The sequence below is a fragment of the Choloepus didactylus genome, chromosome 20 (genome assembly GCF_015220235.1).
Source record: "Choloepus didactylus isolate mChoDid1 chromosome 20, mChoDid1.pri, whole genome shotgun sequence".
In the NCBI taxonomy this organism is placed as follows: domain Eukaryota; kingdom Metazoa; phylum Chordata; class Mammalia; order Pilosa; family Megalonychidae; genus Choloepus; species Choloepus didactylus.
Genome location: NC_051326.1, coordinates 16,746,572 through 16,765,835, shown reverse-complemented (window position 1 = coordinate 16,765,835; position 19,264 = coordinate 16,746,572). Strand labels below are relative to the sequence as shown.

Here is a 19,264-nt window from a genome sequence, read left to right as displayed (position 1 = left end):
TACTGGGAAGGAAAAAAGAGATTTCAGCCTGCCGATTAGAGCGCTGTGGACACACGGACGGCACTGGGTCTGGGGCCAGGGGTCCGGGCGGGGTCGGGGCTCATCTGAGGAGCGGGGCATCCCCCTCCCCTGCCGACTGCATGAGTCTGCTGTGAGGGTGCGCTGAAGTAAGGGGGTGATGGTGCCCCCACTTCAGACGGCCCGCTTGGCAGGCGAATGGGGGCGTCACTAGCCGTCTGGCCAGCCTGGGCATTTGCAGGGCCCCAAGAGTCAGCAGGGGCAGGGGGTGGCTCTCCCAGATCCCACCACCTGTGACACGGTGCTGTCCCTACTCAAGGGCTCTTTGGAATGCCCAGGGCCCGGCCCACGACACTCACTGTGTCCCGCGACCACGAGCCCCCTCTGCGGGAACTGGAGCTGGAAGCCCCTCCGGAGTCTGAGGGAATCCCTGACTTAATGCTTGGCTGTGAGGGCAGCGGAGCCCGAACCATGCCCCTCTGTGGGAGGAGTGCGGCCACAGGCATCTCCAGTGACCATGTCACAGCCTCAGTGGGAGGCCCAGGGCCAGAGGGGGAGGGGGCAGTCGGCCTGCCAGGGCCTGGAGACTCCAGGGTGGGCCGCGGGCTCGGGGGTCACCACCGCTCACTCACACCATCACCTGGAGGGCTTTGTTAGACCCAGCGGCCCAAGCCCAGCTGGTGGTCACTCTGGCAGGTCTGTCCTAGCCATGTCCCAGCTCCCTGAGAACATTCCTTGATGGCTGGAGGACACTGGAGGGAGAGGTCTGGCTCACTGTTGCCTCTCAGGCTCATGTGGTGGAACTGGGTGCCACAGAGCCACAGGGGGGACCCAGGGAACAGTGGCGAGAGCCCGGTTAAACCCTGCGCCTGCCCTACAAGCGGGGCGGGGGCTTCACCCTGTAAGGGAAGGCAGTGGTGTTGGTAAGAGCTCCGGCTGCTTGTTTCTCTCACCTCTGGGAGCAGGTCCTACTTCCCTATGGTGAAAGTTTTCAGTGTAGAAAACGGTTAAACCAAATTCTAAGTGTTACTGTGACTGGTCAAGTTGACTGAAGTCAACTTGTGTGAAGTCAAGGGAAGCTGTGGGTGGGGTGCGGAGACCTGGGTCCCCGTTTCCAGATTGGCCCCTGATTTGCTGAGAGTCTTCCCCTCGGGCCTCCGTTCTCTCCTCTGTACACTGAAGGGAGCAGCAAGGGTTGGAGGGTGATGGGGAGCGGGGGGAAACAGCAACTTCTGGGACCCCCTTCCAGTACCGATAATCCGTAAGTCTGGGAAAAATGGCACTTGCTTGGGGTGTCCTTCCCAGCAATTTCCTGGATGGCGGCCAGGCCCCAGCACAGCTGTAGGATACATACCTCATAACCCATGACCCCTGGCCTATGTCTTTCAAGGATAATTCTCACGGTGCTGCATAGACCAAAGAGAGATCCCCCCTGAGCCCGGGAGAGGGGCTGAGGAGAGAGGGCAGGGCAGATTCACGGATGCGTCCAGCTAACGTGTGCTGTGCCCAGGGTCAGGGTGGGCCGTGCACCTGGCGCACACACAAGGGACGGAGGGTAGGGACGCAAGGTCTGTGCTGTGCCCCGCTGTCCCCGGGCCCGGATGGTTGGGTGGCTGAAACCACTGGGTGATCAGATCCACCCAGGCAGCTTCTTTCCCAATGGAGGACTGCCCCAAATGGGAAACGCTGGGGCTTAAAAGCACACACACACACACACAAACACAAAGGTAAGACACTAGTTTCAGGGTAAAAAAAAAAACACAAAATGGCATTTAATCTTAAAACTTAAAGCAGATCTCAGAGACAAAGGCTTCAGAATAAGAGGGTGTGCATATGTGACATCTTTCTCTGGAAAAATGCTGCATTGTGATATGCGACTTTATTTCTTCCAACTAAAAACTATAATGAAGGAAAGAGAGGAGCAACCAGATCACGGGGTGGGGGTGGGGGGCTAGGGTTCAGGTTACCACCAGCCAGCTCAGGTTTGGGTTCCAGGAGAGTTGGGCTGTCTGGGGTGCTCAAAGCTGCGATGTGAGCAAAACACCACCATGAAGATACTCCAAGTTGCTTCCAGGAAGCGGCCACATGTGCTGACCTGCACGTGGACACGGCAGTCTGGCTGGCCGCCTCTCAAGACTGGTGTTTCCTAGAGCTTTCCATTGGCAAATGCTGCCTCCTGGAATTGAGGGACAAAGGTTTTGAAATAAGCCCTGGTGGGAAAGAGGGGGAGAAAAAAAATGTGGTTAGAACAAATAAGCTGAAAAAACTGCAACTTGGAGCTTTCTCCCTAACTCAGAACAGTTGTTATTTATTGTTCATGCATCTTGGGTTGGCTTTTCCTTCCCTGCTGATGCAAAACCCTCTGGATTTTTCCAGGGGAGGTTTGTGCAGTTCACTGCTGTGATATTGCTCATGGCTATTTAAGGGGCCTGCACACAGCCTTCCTGGCTGCCGATTCTCATCAGCCATCTGTGGGGGCGCTGGGCAGAGGGAATCCAGAGGGACCCTCCCAGCTCAGGGGCTGTTTGCCCCTTTCCCAGCCAAACATGAGGCCCGACCCAAACGACTAGCAGAGAGTGACCACATCAACCACCCAGTCCTTCCCGCGACCTGAAACATCATTCACTCAGATCTTTGACTTCATACAGTCAGAGTCTAAGAAAAAGGATTTTGAAATGCCCTCTAGTCTCTGTTTATTCCTAAGCATCTTTGTGGTTTGCTCTAATGTAAAGAGAGCCAGGCTAGGGACCATGGGAACTTTCCCTGGTCAAAGACTAGTGATAAGTTTCGGGGTAGATCATTTGGCCTTTCTGGCACCCAGAGTTATAACCTGTCGAAGTAGGGCTCCCCATTCTGATGAAGAGCTGTGCACATGCTGGGTGTACCCCACCAGGCACTGTCTGGAGTGCCAGGGGTCATGGGATGGCCCAGGTGTGCCCTGCCAGGGAGGAGACCTCAGTTTCGAGGAGATGTCATGGAGGCATTGGGGGCCCCAGTCAGGGGAGATGGGGTGTTACCCACTTGGGGCAGTTGGTGGAGGAGGTGCCGGAGCAGGTGTGGTGGGTGTTCCAGGCAAAGGAGAAGCAGAAGCCAGGCCTGGAGGCCCGGAGCAGCCTGCTGTGAGCGGAGCTAAGGGCCCTGTGGCCCAGAGAGAGAGAAGGCGGGGAGGGTAGAGGCGGCCCCACACCCGGGTCGCCCACGCTTGAGGTCACCCCTCACTTACCCACAAGCAGCTGGCCCAGCATTCTCACCTGCCCTCAACAGTGACAAGGCCTGGGGAGGGCGACCAAGAAGGCCTGGCACCCTGGGGACAGCGATGGCCCCTGCACTTTGCCAAGCGGCGCCCCTGCTGTCTATTTCATTGAGGAAACAGAAAACTGCCCAGGAGGCATATTTTGTACCAGGGATCACAGCTCAATAGCCTGCGGGCACCTCTGGCACAGCGCCACGCCATCAGTGGTGCCATTTGACTGTCTCCAAGTCAACCGGGAGGGCCACTTCACATCTCTCCATGGGAAGGCGCCAACCCATGCTCGGTCCTGGCCTCCATGGCCTCTCAGTGGCCTTGTAAAACGCCAGCTCCCCTCTCTGGACATCTGCTTTCCCCGTCACCTGTGACACTGCCCATCACGGTCTCCTATCTCTCCCCAGGTCCCTCTTCTCCCCACTCCCAGAGGAAACCTGTCCTCGGAGCTCCTCCCTTCCCGTTTCCCCTCCTTCCCTGCTCCCCCAGAGTGGTCACTCAGCCTTTCATCGCCCTTAGCAGAGAATGCCCCAAACTCCAGCCCCAAACTGGCTCCCAAACTTCCAGTCCCACATTTCCAACCACCCGCGGGACTTCATCACCTGGATGACTCTGGAATTCAAACCAGGGTGTTCTCCATGGAAGTTTTCATTAATGCTACACATGTGAAAGTGCGCTGGCCAATTCACACTGTTTCCTTCTCAACCAATTTCCCCTTCTCCCTAGCGCTGTCCCTGGAACTCAGCCGGAAACTTCTTCCTCTCCCTCCGCGATGGTCCTCTACCCTGGGTGACAGCCCGGGCTCCTGCTCTCCTCACCTTTCAACAAAACCGCTGCAGGAAGCCTCTAATATCTTAAAACCCCCAACCCCACAGTTGCAACTAGAGTCTTAGTGCACCCCAAGATCCCTGCTGTTCCCCAAACGCTCAGCCTAGCACTCGACTGTTTTCACCATCTGGTTCCCACTCATTTTTTTCTTTTTTTCCATTTATCCTTTCCTCCATTACATTTTTGGGACCATGTTCCCCTTTGAGAAGCTAATGAAAGGTTAGGATTCTCTCCCCAGAAAAAGTGCAGGTAAACCCCCCACTGCACACATCACACACTCTGGAGGGATGTTACAGACCCCCTAAGGGCCCTCCGGGAACCCAGATCTAAAATGCCCCACACTCCCTCCACTCTGACCTCTTGTTCTTTCTCAGGCCATTTCCCACCTCTGGGCTTTATTCATGCTCAGGCCAAATGCCCGCGATCCCATCCACTCCTTCCTGGTCACCAGAAGCTTCCCTCCCTGCACACAGACCCCCTCTGTACATCTTCCGGGGCGTATGTCTGTCTGACTTGCTGGGCCAGGCTGCCAACCCCCAGAAAACGGGGAGCACGGGCTCCTTTCCGTGACCTCAGGCACTCAGCGGAGGCCTGTGCCTCAGTTCATGTAACTACTGATGGCCACCGTGTTGCAAGAAGCTGCCAAAGCATGTCCCTTACATGCTGTTTCAGGAGGGAGAGAGCTATTGCAGAAAGCAGATAATGTAATATTTAGTCCATTCCCAGATTTATGCCAATAACTAGTGAGAAAGAAAGATAAAGCATCCCCTCTATCCATGTCCAGGGCAGCCCAGTCCCGAGGCAGCCACAGCGTCACCTTCTCTGATACTTATGACCTCAAAGTCCCTACTCACTAGGCACCAAGGAGCCTTAATGCAAAAGAGGGGACTGTGATGTGGTGGAGAGAGCCCTGGGCCCAGGGAGAGGCCAGGCAGGGCACAGGGAAGCCCTGGGCTCTGCTTCCCCTACAGCGGGTTGGGGTGACAAGCCCATCTTGAAGTGAAATTTGCAGGGGACAGTGTGTGGGAAGGGGCACTGTCAACCATGCACGGCCATGCAGACGAGAGGGCCATCCGTTCCTTACATATCTATTCCGTCCACTGCTGTCGCTCCAGCAAGGCGTGTGTCAGCTGTGTTAGGCCTTGTGGCCTTGGTCAGAGTGTCTGAGACTGACAGGCTGGTGGCCCATCCGCCGTGCTGGTGTGACAGCTTGAAGGGCTCACTGGGGTGTGATCCCCCCGTCCCACTTGGCAAGGAGGGCAGGGTGGAGCCCCATCCCCAAGTTACACCCGAGGGCTCCTGGGGGGGCTATTGTTGGTCCGTGTGGTGGGCCCCACGGCAGGTGCCTGCTGCATGGATGTGCCGGCTGCGGCCAGGGCAGGCGCTGGGCACGGGCCTGATGGTGAGCAGGGCGGCCCGCAGGGACCCTCCCACTCTCTCCTCAGGTCAGTCACACCGGCTCCTGAGGCCAATCTCATCAGCTTGGCGTTTCCTCGGAAAATCCCCCCAGAAAGCTGTGACAAGGCAAGCTCCTTAGAAAAAGCGGTCTTGGCAAGGGGGAGCAGGCTTTAAAGTCACGCTCTTTCCTCCTTCAGAAAGTTCTAAAGTTCCCTGTTTGGTCCTGGGCTTTCCCTGCCGGGGCGAGCTGTGACGCGGTGGGAAGCGGTGTGGAGAGGTTACCTAAAGACGCGGTGTTCTCAGCCAGCGCCTCGAAACTCGGCTCCTCAGTAAGGCCGTGGGGGGAGGGGGAGGGAGGGTGATATGACAACTGGCTCCTACCCATTTACAGATTTTTTTAAGTGCTGTTTTCATTTATTTCACTTTTTATCGGAGAAAATGGAGAGCTGCCCAGAGTTTAGCTTGCCAACAGCAGTAGTTATCTGTCATCTTTTAAAAAAATCTTTGACCCAAAGACAAAGTGCACGATGAGCTTTGAAAGCGTAAGTGTGGTTTGGGGTGGGGGGCAAGGTCTCCTCACCTCCCCCTGGCTGGCCACGTGGGGCCACAGGGAGAGACGGCTCCGCGTCGGTCAAGCTCCTCACTCTACTCCCGTTGGAAGGGAACTTATTTTTAGACCAAATCAGAGCTCAGAATTGCCTTAGCACAAAATAAGGGTTTGACCCTCTTCACTGATCTTAGTTCTTCTGCTCAGGGTTTCGTAAACTCACAATTCATTCTCATCCACTAGTCTCAGGTTAGCAAAATAAACCTTAAGGAACAGATCCTAGGCCAAGATGGGGCAGGTGCTCGATGACGTCAGTGCGGCAGAGGCTCCTGGGAGGGCCTTGGCTCGTGGGCAGGGCAGGGAGGGGACAGGCCTGGGACTGGGCCTCAGGGGGCTGGAGTGCTCAGTGGGCCCACTTTTTCTGGGCCTTGGGTCCAGGGCTAAACATCTTCTACTCTCTGGCTTCAGTTCTGTCATCTCGAAAGCAGGGAGCCGAGCTTGAAGATCCCTAAGGCACCATCAGCTCGAGTGCGCACGGCTGCAGGTGGAGGACAGGTGGTGTGGCACGGGCTCTGGCCTGTTCCTTATGAGTTGCGTCACTCAGGAGAGGTGGTCCACCTTGTTAGGATTAGTTTCTTACCTGTAGAATGGGCCTTCTTCTGAGGCTCCAATGAGATGGTCCAAGCAAGCACTTGGCACGGTGCCTGGCACAATTCGTTCCACAGATGCCAACTGTCACCGTGGGACAAAGCTGGGTCTAAGGGTGAGGGGCTCTGTGTCCTCAGGAATGGCCAGAAGCACATGTGGCTGCAGAGGAGGGGGGCCCTGTGCAGACGAAGAGGTCCTGGGGTCCTTGCCCTCTGCTCAGCCTCCTCCCTGTGACTCACTGGGTCAGGCCCTGTGCACTAATCATAGTGACCTGGCAGTCAGAGGCACAGCTGGCCACTCGTGGGGTTGGACACTCAGCCAAGGTCATTGGCACACAGCGCCTGTCTCAAAACTCGGTCCCAAGCTGCTTGTGGCATCCTTGTGGTATCTACGGATGAACTCTGCAGCTAGAGGCACTGCCACGCCCTTGGCTTGTCTTCTGCCCAAACCTGCTGCGTGCGCGCCTTGTGTGTGGCTTTGGTGACAGGCTTGGCAGAGGCGGGGGCCACAGCTGTGGATGAGAGGAATGTTTAAGGATCACACCGTTCTGCATTTGCTGCAGAGTGTCGTCAGCAGGCCTCCTCAAACAGATCACTTGCTGTCCCGGACTGACATGTATCGTAAAGCAGAGGCTGCTGGGAGAGAGGAAAAAGCACTGAACCACGCAGCAGAAGACATGGGTTCTCACCCAGGTCACAGGGAGGAGGGTGAGCAGAGGGCAAGGACCCCAGGACCTCTTTGTCCGCACGGGCCCCCCCTCCTCTGCAGCCACATGTTCTGTCACTTGGAGCTGGGACTCAGTTTCCTCCCCTGTACAATGAAGATTCGTGCATGTTCATCTCCAAGTACTACCCAGTTACGGTTCTGAGGTGTCAGCTATGTGAGCCTTGCACACAACTCATCTCTTTGAGTCTTGGTTCTTCATCTGCTAAACCCAGGGAGGTGACGAGGACCACGGAAAGTGTGCATAAAGCCCAGGTTGCAATGGCTGGGATAGCGGTTCCCAAACGGGGCGGGGCTAGCTCCGGGCAGGTGCTCAGCGGGGCCACAGGCCGCTCGGGGGAGGCAGGGAAGGCCTGTCCCCTCGGCCACCCCCTACCTGCTGCCATTCCTCTGAGAGGAGGCCTGGAGCTGGGAGTTCACAACAGGGTGGGAGGAGTAAGGCCTGGAAAACTAAGGAACCAATGAAAGCTGGGGAGAGCTACGCCAGGGAGCCACAGGGACACCCTCAGGCCTCGGGGGAAGGCAGTTGGGAACCTCCACCCAATGAGGTCTCAGCAAAGGCGTCTTCCCTGCTGGATTTGCAGCCCTGCATTTATTCAACGAATCTTTTCAAAAGACAAAAATCCATGAACTCGATACCTGAAAATCGGACTCTTTAAAAAAAGGAAAACAAAAACTGAGAATACACAGCCCAAAGAAGGGGGGAGTCACATAGAATGGAATCACATGGAGCGGGCAAAGGTTTGCAAAGTTGGTGCTAACTGCACCGGGCTGTGGCTGCAGCCACCCTCCCCATTTGCAGGCGAGAGAACAGAAGCTTTGAGAGTTAAGAGAGCTGCACAGTGTCACCGGACCCCAGGGCCAGAGCTCCTCCCGCTAGAGCACGGCCACCCAGAGGAGACCCTGGGGTCTGGTTGCTTTTAGTGTCATTTACTCGGGACCCTTATTTTGCCAGAGTCTACACAAAGGCTTTCTTCCAACACAGGGCTCAGGAATCTCTTTCTGAAATTCAAAAATGCTTTTCTTTGGACCATCGTAAGAGGAGCCTTCTGATGTCTGCTAGAGTCGGGCCACTGCGGTGGTGGGGTGGGGCAGGAGAAGTGTTTCAGGGACACAACCCCCGCTGTCAGGAAATCAAGGACACTTAACTCAAGTCAGAGGTCATATTTGCAAATAGAAGCAAGCTCCCAAATATTGAAGGCCCATTTCTGTTTCCAGCTTTCTTCTGCAGCTGTGACTTCAATTGGCACATGTTTTTAATCAGCCATCTGAAGACTGATTGTGGTCTGAAAATCAAAGCAGGCCTGTCCATAGGGTAAGCCCAGCCCCGCTAATCATGCCTCGTGGTCTCGCCTTGCCCGTGCTGTCCTGAACCACTAATGTTGACTCACTCGGGGGTTACTGTCCTGGTGTCAAAGGGCCAGCCTAACAATAGGACATCCTCAGAGAGTCCTGGTTGGACTTCAATGCCCTGTGCTCCAAGCCATCCCAAAGCCTGTGACGACACCCATCCAACATGAGTGCCTTGGTGAGCAAGTGACTGGCATGACAGCAGCTCATTTTGTAGTTATGCCCTGGGCCATGTCAGCCTGGTGTTCCCTCCCCCCCCCCCTCTTTCTCTGGTGTGGGCTTTAGAAACAAACAAGTGGTTGTAACTGGCTCACGCACACAGCCCTGCTAAAGGCGCCAGCGCTTGGGTGGCAGGCCTGGTTTGTTTTCAGGGGTCCAAACTTGCAAAACAAGGAAACAAATGCACTTGAGATGCAAAGGCTTGATAGCATGTGGAGAACATAGCAGCACAGGCTCACAGCTTCAGGCAGAGGCCCTGTGCTCAGCTGGAGTCGATCTGTCCTGCACTGGATCCCTGGCACACTGGGCCTCCAGACTAGGGCCCAGCCATGGTCTGCCTTGAGTTTGGGACGTTGAGACTGGGGTCTGGCCTGTGTCCTAGGCAGTGTGGCCTCCTTGCCCATGAGGAGCTTGACCAGTTCCCCTGGGGCCGGAGCAGCCTGCAGGCAGTTTCTATGTTGCAGGGGTCGGGACTTACTCCCAGGGGCTACAGGCTTCTTTGTTCCTTGGCACCCCTAGAGCAAACGTATGAATAGAGAGAGCCAGGGGGTGGGGGTGTGACCACTGGCCCAGTGAGAGGGAGAGGCGGGTTGGTCCCAATGGGCTCTCAAGCCCTCCCTTCTGTGCCCAGCGTGCCTTGAGTGGCAGATGCCTCGGCAGTGGGCACTTGGTGTCTTCTGCTTGCTCTACCCAGGACTGCGTGAGCAGGAGCTTGGCACAGGCTCCTGCCGATGGCCACGTGGAAGCTGGGCACAGTGCCAGGACCCCCTGCTGTCCCTGCAGGAGGAGGGCCACACATGCAGCTCACCTGCCGGTGCTGGGCTGCTGGGGACAAGCTGCTGGGGGTGAGTCACCACCAAGACCACTAAGATCACCCTCCACTTCTTAGTCACCCAAAGGGGAAAAACCAAAGGATGGCCCTCAAAGAGGAAGTGCTCAGGGTCCCAGCAGAGCTGACCACACGGGGTGCAGGGCCCTGGCTGATGTGGGGTCCAGGTCCCAGCCAGCAGCCCTCCCTGGGGGCTGTACTTCAAGGTTTCCACTCAGCATTGCCAGGCGTCAGCCTCTGCCAGGCTAGACAACAAACAGGCAGAAAACCATCTTCTCTTTCTCAGGGAGGCCTCTCTAGGGCTATTAAGTGTTGTCTGCCTGGTTTTAAATTTGGTTTCTCCCACTAGACTCTCAGGGTCTAGAGGCCATGGCTCACATCCTCTCCAGCTGCTGGAGATTGCCCTTTGGCCACCCTGCCTGCTGGCTTCTGGGACTGCCTTTGGGTCACCCGAGCCCTTCAGGTGTTGCCCTCCTCGCTAGGTCTTCACACACAGCCCTTGAAGATCCGCAGGGAGAGGCAGCAAGGAAGACCACCATCCCTCTTCCTTTCACTCCCACCCCCCTGCCCTACAGCCGAAGAGAATACTCCCAGATACTGGTAATTCCAAAAGAAGAAACGAGTCAATGGGAGACGATGGCCAAGGTCCACCTGCTGTCTGGGTGCAATGGCCTTCTGCAGACAGTGGTCTTTAGAAAAAGGAGCAATTCTGACAGGGGGCCCTTCAGGCAAGCAGCACTGGCCTGGGGTGGGGGCAAGTCCATGGCAGGCTGGCAGGAGGCAGGACTTTTGGCAAGTGGAGGGTCTGACGGGTCCTCTCAGATCATGCTGGGTGCTCAGTGCGGGTGGAGAGGGAGCCCAGGAGGAGGAGATCCACCTGCTGAGGACCCCCAGGGCTTGCTCCTCTCTGCACATACCCAGGGCCCTGTGCACACCATTGCCAGATACAGAGGGTGGGGGGAAAGAGGGGGTACAAGAAGAGCCTAGACACAGCAGGCTAAATGATAGGCAGATGGGGGAAGGCAGGCTTGTTCAAAATGCCAGCTGCACACCCCATTTGGGGGTGTGAAATCAGTTTAGTGGGCCCTGACCAGCATGAAAATAAAATGGCACAGAACAGTATCAGAGGGCAGCCTGGGTAGTGAGGGAAAAAACAGCTTTGTGAAGCTTTGTACACTGTCTTCCTGTGGATTGTGGTGAAAAAACAAAAAGGCCTGGAGGGCATGGGTATAAGGGAGAGGGGTGCCTGCTACAGGCTGGACCCCAGGCTCTCGCTGTCACATAGGTATCACCTTACATTTCCTTCTCCTAACAAACCAACTAGCAGGTGGTAGGGATATAAGATCTGTTTCTGCCAATGAGAAATGCAGGATTCAGGGAGGCAAAGGAACTTTTCTGGGGGGGTGCGTGGCTAACAGGTGGCGATGCTGCGTATGAATGCGGAGCTAGAGGGCCCCAGGGTGCATGTCCTTTCCATGCTGCTGTGACTCCCAGCGGAGAGAGCACTGGTTGGGTCGGGAGCCTCGGGCTGTGCTGTATGACACTGAGTCACCCCTCCACTTCCTCAACAGATGGTTTCTACAAGTTTTTGATGTGCTTGACTCTCTCTCCCAGTCCCACCTCTCAAACAGCATTTTAGCTGTATTTTCATCCCCTCCATTAAAACTTCTACTGGAATAGCCAACAGCCCAGTCATGAATTTCTACAGCTACTTACTGCCAACTTCATTACACCCACATCTGTTCTTACAAAAACCCCTGAAAGTCTGGAGGTGTTGACTGGCATATGTGATGCTCATTGAGGGACACTACTGGATGACTTTTTGCAGAATTATGACATGCTAACAAGGGACCTCCGTCTCACTGGCCCACGTGGTTCCTGGAAGTACTAACGGCCCCTAACGAAGGATGAGGCTACTCAAGTGTCCGGAGAAGGAAAAGAGAGAGCGAGAAGGGAATGTGCATCCACACCGGTGCACACAGAGGCACCAGGAATGTTCTCTGAGTAATCAGCCCAGAAGAGGCAAAAGATGCCCAGAAGGGTCTTTAAAAATTAGGGTCATCTGGCATCTTGACAACTTCCTGGGGTTGTTGAGAAGTAATACCTCCGGAAAGTGCTAGATTCTGACACAGTTGAGATGTGGACCAGGAACGGGGAGGCCTGAGGTGTGACCCAGGCCCTGTTTCTCACTTGCTCAAGGACCTTGGCCAAGCCCTTTGCCTCTCAGCGCCCCGGATGCCTCATCTGTAAAGTGAAGGGATGGTTTTTAAGGTCACTTCCAGGTCTAATACACTATTATCCGTTGTTGTTGTTGTTATTATTGCTTTATATCAATCCAACCACGTTAGCCAGACAGTCTCTTAAGTGGAAGCAGGAATTTAACAAACGACCTCTTCCTGTGCTTTGCTGGAGGGTCACTCGAGAGCCTCAGTGAGCATCGTCGGAAGTGCTGCACTCACCTGCGGCTCCTATATATCTACCCCAGCCTTGTTTCCAGATTCAAGGTAGGACCTCAAAAGAATAGCCCTGGCCCTGGCCACCTTCCTTCCATCCTTCAAACCAGAAGACAACCAAATGTCCACTCATTCATGGATAGCTCCAGCGCTAAGAATGGGCTGATCCTACAGGAGTAAAGGAAGGAACCTAAGCAGGGCCCTGGCCCTCAGGGGATGTCTCGATCCTTGGCTGCCAGAGCACAGAGCTGCGAGCTAAGCCTGCGTGGGAGCCGAGTGGCTCTGCTTTCACAGCCATGAGCCAGCCCCTTGGCCTGCTCCTTCTCACTGCTATTGCTCTGGAACAACTGGAATAGCCTGGCACTTGCTTTCCTTTCTTCTCAGAGCCGTGCCAGGGCACTACCTACCGGGCCAGATGTCTAACACCTTTAATGACAATAATAATAATTTGTAATTACACAAGGCCTTTCATTGGCAGATCTTAAAGTATATAACAAACGATAATTAATGCTCCTTTGCAACCCTGGGAGCCAGCTAAGTAGGAGCGCTTTACTCTGCAGGGGGATTGATTGGCCCTGGGCCCTGCAACATGTTGGGGGCCTTCCCACCTACCCTCAACCTACCCACCCAAGAGGCCCGGCAGAATCACAAAGCCCACCACGGAGCCTGCTGCCACCAATCCTGGGCACAGCCATTTGTCCTGCCTCTGAAGCTCCAGAGCACAGGCTGCTAAGCCACTCACTTGGAACCAACCAGAGAAACTTGCAGTCGGAAGGGACCCTCAGGATCCTGTCTGGGATCGGTCTGCCTGAATACTTGCAGTGTTGGAGAGCTCATTATTTAAAGGCATGTCTGACAGTTCTAAGGTTCTTCCTTCTCCTGAACTGAAATCTGTCCTCTTGGAATTTGCACCCATGGGTCCCACTTCTGCCCTCTGGTATAAAACAAACCTCCATGGACTGCCTGGGGATGCTGGTTAATGCTTCTTGTGTGCAGGTTTTCCACCTCTAGGGCTGAGCGTGGGGGCTCACACCCTGCAGAGGTTCAGGGAGGACTTGTGAACGGAACGAGGAGGCAGCTGGAGGCCTCAGCTGCACATGCTGGGCCCCAGGGCCAGGTGCCTTCCTGAGCACACGGCAGGGGTTCCCTGGGTATTGCTGGCACCTGGGTCTGTCCAGACTTAAATGCAGCTCTTCAGATTCTCTTTTTTAAATACCTCTGGAATACAGACACCTGAGGCTTCTGTGTTCACATTTTGGGGCTGTACCTCACTGACACAAAAATATGCTTAATTTTCTGTTGACTGACTGAATGAATAGCCTTCCTTCTAAAATCTACTTTTAAATGTACACAACGGTCAATTGCAGGGACTGGTTTTTGGAGACAAAGCCAGACAATAACTCCCTTTTTAAAAAAATTTTTTTTTTTTTGACCATACATTATCAGAATAAATACTTGTTGCTAAACTTGAGAAAAGGATGCACTGATTGCTGAGCTGGGAACCAACACCCAGGACTGGGAACTCCATGAGTGTCCTCTCTCCAGGGAGTGAGAGGAAGGCTCTAGATTGATCTCCTAGGGAAATCAACAACCCTCCAGAGTGATTTCTGGGCCCTAGCTAGTAGGTAGACTTAGGCCTGAAAAGACAAACACACACACACCCTCCAGGAATACACTGTCTGGATGAGATTTTCCTCACAGGGGCTTTCCAGAGAAAGCTTTCAAGCTCGCATTAGAGACTGTGCCTGGATGAACGTGAAGTGTGGCTCGCGGAGACAGCCTTATTCTCCTTTGCTTCACACGATTCCTAGGACCAGGGGTGCCCTTTTTTTTTTGGCTTAGATTTGGCCTGGATCATTGATCTGGGGGATCCTGGGGGGGGAGAAGGCTGGACGAGAGATGGGGGCCTCCTGGTGTGGTGGTGAGAAGCCCCTGCAAACATTCCCTACAGGACCCAGAGGAAAGACGACGGGTTCTGCAATCAGAGAGAACTGAATTCAAGTACGGATGCATCACTCGGTACCTGCGTGTCTCTGGGAAAGCTCCTTAACCTCCTTGGGGCTCGGTTTATTTCTCTCAACTGGGTCCACCGTCCTCACTGGCATGGGGGTTGTGCGGCAACCCGCCAGGCGCACGGGAGGAGCGCAAACTGTGTTTGTTTCCCTTGCTCCCATCCCTCCACTCCCGTCGTATAACTGTCCACACACAGAGAAACAAACACAGAGGAACTTCTGTTTCAAATTAACTCAACACGCATTTATTGAATAGCTTCTATTTCTAAGAGGGCCTGGCCCCTGGTAGGATGCAATATTTGGTGAGTAAGTAAATGAGCTAACTTGATACTCGATATTTTACAGTTTATGACATGCCTTTAAAACAACCTCACTTGACTCCCAACAGCATTCACGTGTGTGAAACAGACACCATTACTCGATTCCCACCGTACATAGGAGAAAGCAGGACCAAGCGTGTGGCGAAGACTGTGGGGGACTCGGGTGCGACACAGGGCCCTGCCCACGCATGCTGCCAGCCCTGGAGGGTCGTCTGTGCCTTCCATGGCCATGGAGGGCTCAGCTCGCAGCAGGAAGGGCCTGGCTCCGGGCACAGCCACAGTGCGCTGGCCAGGTGCTCTGCTGAGTGCCACCACGGCCTCGTGTCTGGCCACAGCCTCTGCAGCTAGTAGCGAGGGCCTCTCCATGAGCCTGGGGATTTGGAGTGGGAAGCTTTTCCACTCAGCGATACTTGTTAACAGACGATATCCTTCTTTCGGGTCCTGGGCCCGGGGTCCCACGCTAACTGACATGGCTGTTCCCCCAGTGTTGATTCCCCTGGGCCCACAAGGACGTATCGGCAGGGATGGACGGGTACTGCCCTTCACCCTCCAGCCGCCTCCTCCCAGGTCACACGGGGAAGCACGCTCATCCCCAGGGCTTTGTGCACGTGAGGGGCTCAGAGCAGTGACAAACCACATTCCCTCTTGTCCCCAGGAGCCACTAGACCCAAGAAGTGGTCAAGATGTGTATACTAAGTCCTAGGCTACTCTGAGGGCTCTCAGCCTCTCTTTCCTCTCAATCCCCTAGCCTCTGATGGGAACCACTGATAGCTGTGCAATGGAAAGGGTTGGTTAGGGATCTTTCAAAATGTACCCACATAGCTGGCCCAAATACAATTTCCAATGTGAACTGAGAGGAGGAAATTAGATTTGACCACCCATACGGAGCTCCTGGTAGCCTTCTCAAAGTCATCCTGACAACACACCCTGCCGAGGGGGGTGTCCAGTGGAATGCCACCACTGTATATGCTGGGCAACGTGCGACCCCACGCTTCAGGGGTGAGGTCAGTCCCCGCCCCTGTGAGCCCGTCTATTCCAGACCTCTGAATACATTTCTCTGCACTGTTAGCATACTGCCTTTGAGATATAACTGTGGAAAATCACATGAATTCCTTAAGCTGAGCCAGTTTTAGGTCAGAAGTTGGCAAGGAAGAGCCAGGGCTTAGGAGCTCCAAAACAAGCACCTAAACCAGATTAGGGCTGATATGTGTGCTGCAGGGGACCAAGGCTGTGTGTCCACAACCACCAGACCCACTGCCTGCTGAGGGCCATGCCAGTCTGCTAGGGCTGCCCTAAGCCCCTCCGGAGGTCCCCAAATGGACTGTGGTCTGAGAAACCAAGGTCAAGCAGAAGGGACCGTGGCGTTGGGCAGCAAGAGGAGGCCCCTGTGGGAGGCCCCTGCACACTTCTAATGCACCAGGTATCAGGCAGGCCAAGGGAGCAAGTGGGAGCTGCAATCTCGCCTGGGTCTGCTCACTCTGTGTCAGCTCTGGCAGGGGTAGGTGCCCAGAGAAAGGGACACCTTTTCTTTACCCAAAGGAATTTGTCAAACTCTGCACTGACCCAAATGGGGCCTCTTTTTTTTAGAATTTGCAAAAAGGTTTTTATAGGCTAGTGTGGTCCAGATAAGAGGACCAATCAACTCTGCATTTCGGTTATCTATCCTGCATCTGGTTCATGAACCTGAATATGGAGAACTTCACAGAGTTGCAAACTCTGTTTGGATTGGCTTTGGGGGAAAAAGGTTAAAAAGATAAGTTCTTCCTCTGCATTTTTTTAAAAAGGCATCTCCAGAAGCCATTCCTGCTTTTCTCACCACAGCCTACCTCTCTACCCTGCCACTTTTAACTATTCCTCTTCTATCCCACCAGCTAGAGTCAGAGACTAAGGCAAACAGACAGATGGGGTGTAGCTGTGTTCCAATAAAGCTTTATAAAAATAGGCAGCTGGCCAGATATGACCCTTGAGCTGTGGTTTGCCAACCCCTTATCAAGTCCAGTCCCATTTGCAGAGGAGAAAAGGCAGAGTGACCCTCACAGTCACAGCCAGTGGCCTGGCTTGGTGGAAGGGACAGAGGTACTGGCACAGGCCTCCGCACCACTGGTGGAGAAGGTCCAAACACTCTACCAGCCACACGGAGACTGGCTGATGCGTTTAACTTCACCAGGGTAGCAGTCTGCTCAGAGAGGGCCAAAAAAAAAAAGGGGGGGGAAATCACAGGTTGTACACTGAATTACATATTTGAATATGATTAAAAGGTGGAAATTTGAGGTAGTATACATGGTACTTGAATAAAAACTTTAAAAAAAAACACCATAGGACTGTACAACACAAAAAGTAAGCCCCAATGGAAACCATGAACTACAGTTAATAGTACAATTATAATAATATTCTCTCATCATATTGAACAAATGCGCCACACTAACGCAAGGTGTTAATAATAGGGTGGGGGTATATGGGAATTCTGTATTTTCTGAATGATTTTTCTGTAAACCTGCAACTTTCCTTATAAAAAAAAAATCTGTAAATAGGATTTGGAAAGACAACCTACATATCAGGTTCAACTCACAGAAATGTAACCACTGGAGGTATCCTTATAAGTATTTGTTGCTCATATTTGTCACCAGTTAGACTCAGGCACAGTTTAAAGTATTTCTGGTAAGGGCTACGAAAAAAGGGAAACAAGGAACTGGAAAGTCACTGACACTTGTCTGTGAACAATAGAAGAAAACAGTAATTCATTTTTTTTTCCAGTCAGCAGCTCGTCAAACACCTAACAGAACATAAATGGTCAATGTGGACAAACCCTCGTCATCCACAGCTGCGAACAGGTTGTTTTGGCTGTTCAGCATTCCAAAACAGTTTTCTTGGTCTCATGACAGGTTGTGGCAAGAACAAGAAAATAAAAAGAGTAGGAAGATCCCATGATCGCTGCCCCAGGCTTCCACATGCTGTCTGCTCCCCAGTCAGGTCTGCTTCCTGGTAAGGCTTGTCTTACGGTTAATACCCCCTCATCGGCGACACCCTTTAATAGAGTGATTCCTCTCAGAACTCTCTGGCAGTTGGATAATCTCTGGTCTGGAAGGAATAGGTCAAAGTCACTCTTAAGCCCCAGGGCGCTGTTATGCTCGCACCTAAGCCCAGCTTTAATTCTCACGTCATGTTATGTGGACAAATTATTCCCTTGAAACTGAGGTCAAAAGCTATCTGCTCTGAGGTGGTTTTTTTCCCAGCTCAACTGCAGAACACTAGGTCAGGGTGAGGCAAAGGGTCAGCAAGTTGGCGCTAATGAGGTGGGCCAAGGTGGGCTGGACTGGAAAGTGCCCTCAGCTCTCCACCATGGTGGTCTCACTCTTGGGGGCAAACGTAACAAATCTGCCTGAAGGAGAGGAGCCATCAGAGCATAAAGCGGAGGACAGCGCCAAAGTACACGCACAAGGTGGAGGTCTGGAGACGACTGATCCTGGAACGCAGAGAACAGATTCAGACATTCACCAGACAAGGCTGTGGAGAATTCTCAAGTCCCTATGTTGTTATTGAAGAGCCCGAGGCAGCAGACGGCAGATCCAGACTTAGTTCCGACTCACATTCCGAATGGCTGTGTGACCGTGGCCAAGCAAGGCCCTTGTCTAGGCCTCCTGTGTTTCATTCTCTTTTAAAGAGAGGGGACAGGACAGTCCTGGGCCATCTCCCAGGTAGGTCCCTTTCAGCTCTGGCACCGGGGCCCTCAGATTCCCGGGAGAGGGGCGCACTGAGTCGGTTACTCTCAGCCTGCTTCAGCATCTGGAGTCACTCACATCACCCAACTCTCCACAGGAGACCAGATGACCCCACTTTGAGCCACGTCCCTGGAAGAAACTGTGACAGAGGGCACTCTGCCCCAAAGCCTGCTCTTTTTCCATGAGACAAGTTATCAGACCACAAAGGCCATTTTCATTCTGCCAATTGTCTGTGAGAATGTTCTGAAGAAAGAAAAGAAAATCCTCCATGAGACCCTTAAGTGGGAGCCAGCGAGGCTGATGTGTGCTCGTGCCCAGACGCAGAGAAGGTCAGGGATACGTGGCAGCTGCTGCGACATCCCTCTCCCCCTTTCTCCCCCTCACCCCCACTCCTGCCCCCAAGCACACACGGGGGGCGTCAGCATTTAAAGTCTCCACCTGGGCAGCCATCTGAAGGCACTGCCCTCAGCCTGCCGCACGGCGCCTTCATCACCCAAGAGAAGGTGGGGGCCTCCTCTCCAAACAGGCACCCAGACTGTTCTGAATCCTGGCCGCCCCTCAGGACAGGATGCCTGTCAAATTTGAATTTCAAATACACAATGAAGCGCTTTTGTATTAGTATGTCTTAAATATTGCACAGGACATACTTCAACTAAAATACTATATGTTGTTAATCATTAAATCTGGCAACCTGAACTCTAGAGGAGAGGAGGGGGTCTCTGAAAGCCCTTGGCACTGGGGTAGCAAAGAAGGGGTCAGGACCGGAGACCTTTCCTTTATAGCGTTCCACCAGCGTGACCATAGAACTTCAACTTGAGGTTTTACTACTTTTTCTTAACATTTCAAAGAAGAAATCTATTATGATCTACATCTCTGCACCAAGGCAGAGCATTTGTATCAATATGTAATTTGTTAGTTTAAGAAAAACCTTATTACCTATAGAAAAAAGATCAAAT

General features: G+C 53.5%; 1 protein-coding gene across 2 annotated transcripts in view; it reads right to left on the bottom strand.

The window, feature by feature from the left end:
• Positions 1 to 1,749: 1,749 nt before the first annotated feature.
• Positions 1,750 to 19,264, bottom strand: part of BABAM2 (BRISC and BRCA1 A complex member 2) — a 514,378-nt gene continuing 496,863 nt past the window's right edge. The window contains exon 12 of one of the 2 annotated variants that reach the window (XM_037812636.1): positions 1,750 to 2,228. In XM_037812636.1, the coding sequence (XP_037668564.1) occupies positions 2,165 to 2,228 (64 nt within the window). In that variant the 3' untranslated portion in view covers positions 1,750 to 2,164. Of the gene's footprint in view, positions 2,229 to 4,281; positions 7,316 to 19,264 lie in introns of those variants that run through there. The other variant, XM_037812635.1, reaches the window with a different exon arrangement.